The sequence below is a fragment of the Cervus canadensis genome, chromosome 10 (assembly GCF_019320065.1).
Source record: "Cervus canadensis isolate Bull #8, Minnesota chromosome 10, ASM1932006v1, whole genome shotgun sequence".
In the NCBI taxonomy this organism is placed as follows: Eukaryota; Metazoa; Chordata; class Mammalia; order Artiodactyla; family Cervidae; genus Cervus; species Cervus canadensis.
The window spans coordinates 3,030,066-3,042,123 of record NC_057395.1 but is presented as its reverse complement, the minus strand read 5'-3'; the positions used below and the strand labels follow the sequence as shown (position 1 = coordinate 3,042,123).

Sequence of the window (12,058 nt, the reverse complement as noted above, 5' to 3'; positions counted from 1 at the left end):
CTCTAATTTTCTTGAAGAGATCTCTAGTCTTTCCCATTCTGTTGTTTTCCTCTATTTCTTTGCATTGATCACTGAGGAAGGCTTTCTTATCTCTCCTGGCTATTCTTTGGAACTCTGCATTCAAATGGGAATATCTTTCCTTTTTTCCTTTGTTTTTCGCTTCTCTTCTTTTCACAGTTATTTGTAAGGCCTCAGACAACCATTTTGCTTTTTTGCATTTCTTTTCCATGGGGATGGTCTTGATCCCTGTCTCCTGCACAAGGTCACAAACCTCCGTCTGTAGTTCATCAGGCACTCTGTCTATCAGATCTAGTCCCTTAAATCTATTTCTCACTTCCACTGTATAATCATAAGGGATTTGATTTAGGTCATACCTGAATGGTCTAGTGGTTTTCCCTACTTTCTTCAATTTAAGTCTGAATTTGGCAATAAGGAGTTCATGATCTGAGCCACAGTCTGCTCCTAGTCTTGTTTTTGCTGACTGTATAGAGCTTCTCCATCTTTAGCTACAAAGAGTATAATCAGTCTGATTTCGGTGTTGACCATCTGGTGATGTCCAGGTGTAGAATCTTCTCTTGTGTTGTTGGAAGAGGGTGTTTGCTATGACCAGTACGTTCTCTTGGCAAAACTCTATTAGCCTTTGCCCTGCTTCATTCTGTACTCCAAGGCCAAATTTGCCTGTTACTTCAGGTGTTTCTTGACGTCCTACTTTTGAATTCCAGTCCACTATAATGAAAAGGACATCTTTTTTGGGTGTTAGTTCTAAAAGATCTTATAGGTCCTCATAGAACCATTCAACTTCAGCTTCTTCAGCGTTACTGGTTAGGGCATAGGCTTGGATTACCATGATATTAAATGGTTTGCCTTGGAAACAAACAGAGATCATTCTGTCATTTTTGAGATTGCATCCAACTACTGCATTTTGGACTCTTTTGTTGACCACGATGACTATTCCATTTCTTCTAAGGGATTCCTGCCCACAGTAGTAGACATAATGGTCATCTGAGTTAAATTCACCCATTCCAGTCCATTTTAGTTCTGTGATTCCTAGAATGTCGACGTTCACTCTTGCCATCTCCTGTTTGACCACTTTCAATTTGCCTTGATTCATGGACCTAACGTTCCAGGTTCCTATGCAATATTGCTCTTTACAGCATCGGACCTTGCTTCCATCACCAGTCACATCCACAACTGGGTATTGTTTTTGCTCTGGCTCCATCCCTTCATTCTTTCTGGAGTTATTTCTCCACTCATCTCCAGGAGCATATTGGGCAACTACCGACCTGGGAGTTCCTCTTTATCTTTTTGCCTCTTCATACTGTTCATGGGGTTCTCAAAGCAAGCATACTGAAGTGATTTGCCATTCCCTTCTCCAGTGGACCACATTCTGTCAGACCTCTCCACCATGACCCGACTGTCTTGGGTGGCCCCACAGGGCATGGCTTATTTTCATTGAAGTAGACAAGACTGTGGTCCTTGTGATCAGATTGGCTAGTTTTCTGTGATTATGGTTTTAGTGTGTCTGCCCTCTGATGCCCTCTTGCAACACCTACTGTCTTACGTGGGTTTCTCTTACCTTGGACGTGGGGTATCTCTTCACAGCTGCTCCAGCAAAGCGCAGCTGCTGCTCCTCACCTTGGACGAGGTCACCCCTCCTGACCTTGAACGTGGAGCAGCTCTTCTAGGCCCTCCTGCGCTCATGCATCCGCCTCTCCTCCTGAAGTTCAGACCGCCAGAAATGTCTCTCGGCATTGCCAGGTGTCCCCTGGCGGGGTGAAAGCTATCACTGGATTCAGAGTATGATTGTATGTAACATGAACTCTACAGGAAATGTTGATTCAGATCTTTTAAAAACTTACATGAACAAGGGTTGGAATTGACATCCCAAGTCATGTGTTGGCCACCAGGTGTCTTGCAAACATGCCATGAAATGCAGAAGAATAATCTTTTAGGTGAGTCCTGGGCCTTGTAGGACCCCAGGCAGGATTGTAAGATCCCCTCTGTCCCCCAATCATCCCATCACCCCAGCCTTCCTTCTGCCAGACGGGGGCCTCCACCCACATTATCCCTGAGCCCATCTTCTCTCCCACTTTCTTCTCTGTTCCCCTTACTCCCCCCCTCCACCATGAAAAGTCTTGCTGTCTTTACTAAATCTTGAGACAATTAAAAGTATTGACCTAACCTGAGAATGACCAGCTGATTGAATCCTTGTCAGTAGTTGTCCTTCAGAAGAGCCATTTATTGATCCAAATGCATCTCCTGTAGGAAAAAGGTGTAAGGAGAGATTCTGGGCTGTTAGGCCATCTCCTGCCTGGATGCAGGCTTGTCTAGGAGCATGAGATCCTTGACAGCTGCAGAAGCACTGTCAGGGATAGGAAGTTTTAAAATCAGAAACTTAAAAAAAAAAAAAAAACTCTCTGCCCCCATGACTGGATTCTTACTCTTCACCAAATGCTAATCCCTAAACATTCAGAGAAGCCACTTGCACTATTTGGTTAGATTGTTTCCCTCTGTTTTCTGAGCATTATTGTTTCCACTATTGATTGGCCCATTTTATTCTAGTTTAAAACTCACTGAAAACATCCACAAATAATACATTTGATTTTCTTCTAATCTCATGCTTTGTCCACAGGATTAATGTTCTTGTGGTTGATAAATGCTGTTCCTTTTTATCTTGTTATTTTGGGTGAAGGGTAGTATTTTGGGGGGATTCTGTTAAAGGAAAAATAAATTGGTTCTGACACACGTTCAAATGGTAAGGAACATTTTATTCAAGACTCCTGCCAGAGGGACATCGCATTAGGGGAGAGAGTTGGGCTCCACTCCAAGTTCAGCAAGGACACATGAGGATGTATAACCATTGAGCAGAGTGAAGGGTCATGGATGGAAAATTACTAATAGGATACGGCAAGGGTAGAGGGGTTCTTGCTCAACAGCTCCTTAGGGCTCCATAAGCCCCTCCCCCATTTTTTGCCAGGAACAACCAAGTTTCCCAGTTTTCCAGAAGATGCCATGCAGATGAAGTTTCATCGTCTCCCAGTTTGCCCCAGGGTTGTCGCCCTTAAGCCCCTCCCACGTAGATACCCCGAAGGTGTCACTGACATGCAGATCTGGAGTGAAGACAAAGTTATAATCAGACCTTTGCCGCATGTGGGGAATTACTGCTTCCTGAACTCTGACATTTACAGTCGGGGAAGCACAGGAGGAGCCACCACTCCGTGTTCTACAGAAACGCAAGCAGAGGCTTTGAGTTCTTCAGGGCACGTGGCTAGAAAGTTCTGGATCTTCCACATCAATGCATTCCAGGATGACCTCCCTCTGCTTCCCAGGAAGCAGAGTGCACAGGCGTCAGCTGGCTCAGGAAAGGAGGGTGTGCAATGCATGTGCAGAGCTGCAGGACTCAGGAGGTTTCCGAGATCCGGGAGAGAGACTCTTAGGTCAGAGGCAGGATGCTGACAAGGATCAGGAAAAAAGAAACCACAGAACACCTGCAAAAGCAGCGTTCTTTCTGGGAACCTCCTTTCCCCCAACCCAGCAAACGAATTGACAAGTCTGGAAGGCATCTACTTTCTAGTTGTTTCAATATATACTTCATTTTTTTTAATTAGAGAAAATACTAATAAGGGAAATGGATTCACATTTCTTGAAAATCCATAAATGCCCCAATACTAGGTAAGGCCCCCACATTGCTTTCATTAAACACTGCTTTTCTTCAGGTATTTACTGTGTCTAAAGCTCAAGTCTGTCCTTCCATTGTCATTAAGTTTTGGTGAGTTGGTGAGGCTCCCACAATTAACCCAGCTATCAACATAGTTTGTACATTTTTTTTTTTCTACTTTTCTTTCTAGCCTGAGAACCTGTTGTACTACAGTCAAGATGAGGAGTCCAAAATCATGATCAGCGACTTTGGATTGTCCAAAATGGAAGGCAAAGGAGACGTGATGTCTACAGCGTGTGGGACCCCAGGCTATGTCGGTAAGGACGTTGCGTGTGTATTTTCCCATTTGTCAGCCTGATCGCTTGTCTTTAGCATTTGAGCCTGGCACCTGCCTTTGTTTCCCTTGAGGGAGGAATAAAAAGATCGAGAGACACTGGAACAAGCTTAAAGGGATGTGGTTTTCCCTGAAACCTTCCCCAGAAATCCTGTTTGATTTGGGTGTGAGCCTGCATGGAGGCCAGGAATTGATTTGGGTCAGTTCCCTGTTTCTAAGACCAGAAATACAGCACATGTATCTATGTTTTCAAATATTTACAGTGACACGTTGAGACAGCAGTAAGGCGCAGACACATACAAAACATTTAAATGCTGATATAAGCACAGATAGAAAGAAAAGATTAATCAGAGGAGTCTGGTTCAAACCTTGACCAAGTCACTCTCTTGGGCTATCCGCTAATCCTGACCTGTCCTGGAGAAGCCAAGAATTAAAAATTTTTCCTACAATCAGAACCCCAGATCCTTTGTCCCAAACACAGCAGAATGCAGAAAAGGTTGTGGCAGATCTGAGCACTCAAATACAGAGAATCCTCTTCCATCTTCTGGGGGCCTGGAGAAAGGCCATTGGAGCTGTGTATGAAGTTAGACTTCATTTACAGGACTGTATTCATTCTTCCAGCAAATGTATACTCAGGTGCCTGCTATGTGCTCGATGCTGTCCTAGGCACTGGGGTGAAGACTGTGAATGAGATGGGGCATCTGCCCTCATGGAGCTGATGTTTTAGTTGGGAAGGACAGACAGCAAAGAAACAGGTGAACAGAGGCGTTTCAGACCTTGCATGGTATGAAGAAGATAGAACGGGGGTATGGGACAGAGTGACAAGTGTGAGGAAGAGTTGGGATGGCTCAGGGGACAGGGGGAGACCTGGGCATTGGGCTTCGTGACGAGAAGCAGCCCCAGCCACGGGAAGGTTAGGAGACAGAGCGTTCCGAGTGGAGGCATCAGCTGGTGCTGCGGAGAGAGTACAAGCCAGGAAGGTCTAAGAGCCAGAGAAACGGAAATTGGTAGACTTTTGGGAACCAGAGACAAAGGCTGAATTCTCATCATACAAACAATGATGGCTTTTCCTAGTGATAATAGTAAACCTGCCCTTAAGGAGAAGAGATGAAGTTATATGACCAGTGTCATGTGACCTTCCCTTATATGAAGGAAGCAGGCCTCATATAGAGTGAGTGTGGGGCCCCGAGCATTGTGGAGAACTCCAAATGACCTTGGAGGCACTTCAGGGCCCTTCAGGTGCTTGCATGATAATGGGCGTTAAGTCATCCCTGTTCATGTCACAACCGGTGCACTCTTAAAGGAACTTGGGGAGAAAAAAACAGACTTGAGGGAAATAGAGAAAAAAATGAGGGGAAGAGAAAGAAGCCACAGATTTGGGAGAAGATCACGATGGTGTAAATGTCAGAGGGGAGGAAAAGACATGCTCAGCACCTCTTAGCTCTTGACTGTCCCTGGGTTTTGTCCCTGGGTTGTGTATTTGCACTGGATAGAGAAGGGAGAATGTTCTGATCATGTTTGAGGAGGCAGCACATCTGATGGAGGTGCATGGGAGGGTAAGTTGTCCCTCTTCTAGGATAGAAAAGTGATGGTTTCAGGAAGAGCCTGGACCCCACCAGGAGAACTCAGAATGGTGGCTGTGGTGTGAGATGCGTGGGGAGACACACGTGTATGCCTGGGGGTGGTGCCATGGGTGGAAATGTGGGTGTGTGATGTGTGAGTGTGCAGTGTGTGTGTGTTATGTGTGTGTGTAGAATTTCTCCAGTTCAGTCCAAGCCACCAAGCAAGTAACAATGAATGAGATAGGCTGTTCTCATTTCTCTTAAAAGACAGGGAGGGAAAAAGCCTGCTCCAGCTGTGGTGAACCATAGGCATCAGAAGATGGACAGGCCTGTGAGGTCACGGGGTCCAGTCTCCCGGCCAGAATGGCCTTGCTGTGTCCCACTGGGGATGCTGTAGCTGCCCAGCTCCCCTTCGGGACAGCGGGTTCAGATGTCCTGACACAGAATGTGCATATTTACATATGGGTCACATCGTTCTCATATTTGGCTCTGATGTTGGAAAGCTCTAGCGCTTTCTAAATCGATTTCTGCTTTTTTGCATTTGGCAGAGCTGGTGGAACGGCAGTCTCTTTGGGTTTCCAAGTGGCTGCCATCCGAGTGGTCTGGTTCTGTTTAGAGGTCAGATGCTGATGGGGCTGGGAACTGGGACTGACATTTGGATGTGGCCTTTGCTCTTGTCATCCTACGTGGTGGCGAGTGGAGCCATCAAGGAATTCTGTCATCAGATACAGGTTTGCTTTGAGTGAGGAGAGAGAGGAGGACTGTGGGAATGGAGCATTTCTGCTTGTTCATGTTTATTAAGCACCAAGACTGCTGGGAGACCTCTTAGAGCAAAGAAGGGGCAACACTGGGAGCTTGAGTCTCTGTAGACATGGCTTGGGCAGGGAGCAGCTGAGCTCCGGCTGTTTCTCCCCACAGTCTGTGTGGCACGCTCCTATCTGACCGTCAAAGCCCAGGTTACATAACCCTCTTTTGATTGCTATCCCAACACCCATCGTCTCCTTTGTCATCTTAGTTCTTTTCCTTTTCTCATCATGGCCCTGATCACGTTGCATCTGGGTCCATCGTTATTCGTGTCTCTCCCCCGCTCCAGTAGAGCAGGGGCTGTGCTTTCTGGTCTTTGCACAGATGCTTGTTGAGTAAACACCTAAGCTTATGCACATTAGTGATTTTTTTTTCTCTGTTCCCCTACCATTCACTCAGGGTGCAATTATTGAATTCCTGTTATGTGTCACGCACAGTAGTGTGGTGTTAGGAATACAAATATGGCTTAGATAGACAGAGTCTCTGATCTCAAAATGTTCACAGTCTTGTGAGAGACAGAGAGCTAACAGGTGAATTGAATAATGTATGGTAAGTGCCACATTATGCATCATTCTAGGATTATTTATTTAGTGCCTACCTTCTGTTCTAGGCACTAGGGATGTATCAGTAGAAAGAAAAAAGAAATATAAAAATGCTCAACCTCATGGTACTTATGTTTGAGACAGAGACAGACTATAGGCTAATAGATGAATTAATTAATATCTTAGATGGTTATGCGTGCTGTGCAGAAAAATAAAGCAGGAAAGAGAACAAGAAGTGTGTGTGTGTGTGTGTGTGTGTGTGTGTGAGTGTGTGAGTGAGAGCAGGAAAGAAGAGGAAGTATCTCTGGTTATGTAGAGAGAGTGGAGATAATTCTCAACCTTAAAGAAAAAGTGTTCATCATCCATCACAAAGGCACTGGTTATCACTTGTATACCATCCTAGTGACTTTGCTTTTTAAATAAATGGACAACAATGTACAGTTTTTGCTATGTGACCACTGGTTTAATAGATGCTGGTTTTGTTTTCTCATTCAGTTTTATGAGAGAAAGGGACTTGTGTGTAAGGTCAGTCCTGCTCCCTCAGAAGGATGTTAAACGTGGCTAACAGTGTAGGTACAGAACTGTAGTTAGTTGTGCATTTGTGATTTTTATCACTCTATTTGTTTGTGATAAACAGATGCTGTGATAAACTGTGATAGACAGTTTATCCCTTGTGATAAACTCCACGGGATCTTCCCGACCCAGGGATTGAACGTGGGTCTCCCTCATGGCAGGCAGATACTTTACCATCTGAGCCACCAGGGAAATCCCTGTATCTCTGTTCAGTGACACTTTATTTAATATTATTACTGATTCATTAAGGTTGAATTCAGGGCAACAGCACTGTAACTCATGCCTAAATGAAGTTTACCGAATACACGCTTTCTCATTAAGGCACGCCCAGCCTTCTTGGGCTTGGGATCCCTGGACAGCATTTTGGCCCTGACACTTGGGGGCTGTTTTTAATAGGGAAGTCAACAAAAGATACAAAAATGAGGAAAAAATTTGGCAGTAATTGGACCATGAAAACCACACTGCTGACAGTGTGAGAGATGAAACAAGAGGACAGAGCGTTGCTGCGTGTGCCCCCGGCTGGGAGCGAGTGCCGCGGGCAACTCTAGGTTCTGGCCACTCTGGGCAGGCCTACAGATGGATACAAAAGCATCCCAGGTATTGATTTGGGGGCTGCAAATGGATTTTGCCTAGCAAGTAGGCAAATTCACAGATACGGAAACCATAAGTAGTGGGGATGGACGTTATTTGGGAACTGGTAGCTTCTGATGCAGTCTGTTTGTTTGTTTTGAGGGGGGTTGGTTGTGCTGTACCTCATGCGGGATCTTAGTTCCCCAACCAGATATTGAGCCAGCACCCCCTGCAGTGACAGCTCACCAGACCTCCAGGGAAGTTCCCTCTGATGCATTTTAAAGCCATGAACCTGAGTGGAATCTGCAAGGGGCGGGTGGGGGGTGAGCAGGGCAAGCAGGTGTAGAAGGAGGAGAGAAAGGTCCCAGGGTTGAGTCCTAGGGACTTGGACAGACAGGGAAGGGACGGGGGTGAAGTGGGAAGAGAAGCAGGGGAGCAGGGGAGTGCTTCAGGGAGGACACAGCTGTGTCCGTGGTGGCTGTTAATTCAGGTGAGATGAAGATGAGGAGTGGGGACCACTGTTTGGGGGAGCTTGAATTGTGGATCCATTGAGTAATCAGGTATTTTTGTGGGAACCTGGTAGTCAGAGTAATGCTGGAGAGAAGAGTGCTGTCAATCCTGGGAAGGGACAATCTACCTGTCTCCCGTCCCCAGCAGTCTGATGGGGACACTATTTGGGACCTTGGACATGGAGGCTGTAGCCATGGCCTCCTTTTCGCCCAGCCGTTTTTGATTTGAACAGGGCAGGGCCCTTGGGCATTTCCAGGAGAGAAGGAAGAGAGTACCGATCTCCTGATGCCCATCCTGGGGGTCCTGAATCCCCACCCAGGCCCAAGCCAGGCGCAGAGGACGGCTGTCAGCTTTAGTGCAGAACCCTTCCCAGTCGTGCTGGTTTCAGTTGGCAGGTGTGGTTGTTTTGTTGTTGAGTCAGTTATCACCTAAATGAATCTGCAACTGGATAGTTTTACCAACATCATTACTTCAATTTTTAAATGAGTTCTCTAATAATGAAGTAATATTGGAAAAATAGGTGTTTATCTCACATATCCCAATGCACATGGTACCTTGGGAGAAAGCAAAGGAATCTGAGCCCTTTGAACTTCACCCTTGACCCTTAGCAGCTGCTAAGGGTCCTTGTTGTTGTTCAGTTGCTAAGTCGCCTCTGACTCTTTGCGACCCCAGGGACCCTGCCTGGCTCCTCTGTCCATGGAGTTTTCCAGGCAAAAAATAGTGGAGTGGGTAGCCCTTTCCTTCTGCAGAGGATCTTCCTGACCCGGGGTGGAACCCGAGTCTCCTGCACTGGCAGGCAGATTCTGTACCGCTGAGTTACCAGGGAAGCCATGAGGTCCTTACACGGCCTGTATAAGGAACCTGGGCCTGGGCTGGGCGTCCGGTCACTGATGACAGGATTGCAACATCTCCATATTGGTGTTTTGCTGTATTGCGTTCCTACTGCAGGCGGCCCCCGGGGCTCTGTCAACACCTGGGGCTTCTCCAGTACATGATGGCCAGTGGGCAGCATGGACCCATAGAAGGGATCACGTTTGCACTATCTAGTAACTACGTTTCAGGAGCAGCCTCATAGTATAGGTGAGAGGGTGATGGGTGAGGGCTAGAACAAGGGAGAAGACTCATCAGGGAGGCAGGATTTGAAGGCAGGGTAGAAGCTGGGCCAAGATGAAGGGAGTGATGGATGCAGGCAAGCAAGGAGAACAAAGGTCCAGGGTTGTGAATGACTTCAGGTACACAGGGTCTGGGGGGATGAGCAGACTCACTTGGCTTGGAGGGTGGACGTGCATTACTAAGTCCTTGGAGAGAATTTAGAAGAAACATCAGGCTATCTGGTGGCGATCAGCTCCTCAGGGTGACAAGGTGACCGTCAGTACGGTGCTGACCTGGATTTAGAATCCATTTAGAGCCAAATGTAACATTCCCCTTGGCACCACCAATAAGAAATAAAAGTCAGAGCTGAAAAGTTTGTAACATTACTTATGCGACTTGCTCTGCTGCATTAATTAAAATACCAACGAGCTCTCCTGAATCACTAAACAGAAACAATAAGTCATGGAAAGCGTTCATATCAGTCATGTAATTGACAAGGGACTAGAGATGACAAATGTACTTCTGTTTGTTAGGGAAAAGCCTATGTTTGATTTCTAGATAATTACTATTTGCACACTGGTGTGATTTCTCAAATTCTATGGGAAAATTAAGTTCTTTTAAAAGAACTTTGAACCTTGGTCTCTGGATTAAGTGACGAAGTGCCTCACCAGAGGGCAAGCCTGTGCTGTTACTGATTCTTCCAGAGAACAGTCTTTCTTTTTCAGAGATTGCAAGCTTCATTTTGAAAAGGGCGAAAAGGCAGGGGTGGTGCTCGGTGGCGCTCTCTGATGTTTGCCTTTGAACTCCATGAGACTTTATTTTTCCATCAAGCGTTTTGAGTGATGATCCCTCACTTTGCAGTCTTCCATTTGGAATGCATACCAGGAACCACTTTTTCATTATTGGATGTTCCTCAGAAATAAGGAGAGAAGCCTTTCTGTCTGAGCTGTTATTGTGTTTATAAGAACTATATCTTGGTCCTTTAGAAGGTGCCTTATTGTGACGTTACTTAAACTGTGAAGAAGGAGGCATTCCAGTCTCTTCTCATAACTTAGTTGCCTGCAGAGACGTTGCTGAATGCTTTGGCCTATCCCTGGCTTAACATGTCTGAAATCATTTAGACAAGTTTCGTGTGTTCTTCTCTAAATGGAAATGGAGAACAGTTGGTCAGCGTTCTTGGCATATTTTTTCACTGTTAGAGAAATTTTTTAAATTCATGAGATCATTGCATTGTGAAAACTTGATAAGGAGCTTGGGGTTTGGATGAGATCTTGGAAACCAGGGATTCCAGGAACCAGGGTTTCATTTTGGGATGAAGACTCTCAAGGCTGCCCAGCCTGTAGTTGGTGGCTATCACAACAGGGGGTCTTGAATGTGAGATTCTCTCTCTGCCACTGATTACTTGTAAGGAAGGCCTGAGCCATCCCTTAAACTCTTGGGTTCTCAGTTTCTTGTTTGTAAAATAAGCCTGCTGAACTGATTATCAAATCAGGTCCCACTGCTCTCCACTTACAAAAACAATACTCATATTGATAGAAAGGAAAGGTACCTCTTATCAGAACATCAGCAGTCTGGGGAGATGGTGGACTCAGTGTCCCCACAAAACCACCTCCCAAGATTCTGCTCTGCCATGAAAGCTTTTCAGGGAAACAGGGAAGTCATCTCATCAATCACTGAGGCAGGGGTCAGTCATCACCCTCCCTCACTGCATACACACTTGTGTGCCAGCTGGTCGACTCCTCCTGGTCTTTCTTCAGATGTTATCTTGTTCATGCAGTTTGTTTGCAAGATTGCTGAAGAGAAGCTAGGGAAGAGATCTGGTCCTGTCAGTTCCTTATTCTTCATTTCTGCTTCTTTGATCTGTGAAAGAACCAACAAGGTAGGCAAAGGATTGTGTGAACAAAAGATTAGGAAGGTGTGCCAGGGCCGGGGATAAATAGAGCATGGGCACGCCTGGTTTAAGGTTAGTGATGAGGCAAGACAGAAAGGCCACCTTCAGAGAACTCTTTCCTATTAGGAGCTTTTTCCTGTCAAAAGATGCTTAAAGATTGACCTCTATGACTGTTTTTCTGGTTCTACCCTCCTGTTATTTCTACAGACATCTGGCTTAGTATCCTTTAAGAGTATAAATATGTGTGTCAAGGAAATTTGACCGTCGTTTTTTTCCCCATCTTCATTCAGAACAGACAAGAAAAACACTCAATTACGTTGACATCATCCATCTCTTAAGCAAGCTAAGTCCCTTGGTTCCTTTTATCTTTCCTCATGGATCCTCTGTTCCTGGTGCTTTCATCTTCTCTCTTCTGTGTGGTCATTTTCTCCCAGAGAGGTGGGGTTTTATTTGTTGTTCACTTAAATTTTAGTACACGTCTCTGAGCATTACATCATTGCTCTCACCCTCTCAGACTGTTAG

The 12,058-nt window shown here is 45.7% G+C and overlaps 1 protein-coding gene across 3 annotated transcripts in view; it reads left to right on the top strand.

Annotated features, from left to right (window-relative positions):
* CAMK1D (calcium/calmodulin dependent protein kinase ID) overlaps positions 1-12,058 on the top strand; it is a 388,105-nt gene that overhangs the window by 327,244 nt on the left and 48,803 nt on the right. For all 3 annotated transcript variants that reach the window (XM_043479613.1, XM_043479612.1, XM_043479614.1), the window contains exon 5: positions 3,849-3,975. In XM_043479613.1, the coding sequence (XP_043335548.1) occupies positions 3,849-3,975 (127 nt within the window). The remainder of the gene's footprint in view (positions 1-3,848; positions 3,976-12,058) is intronic.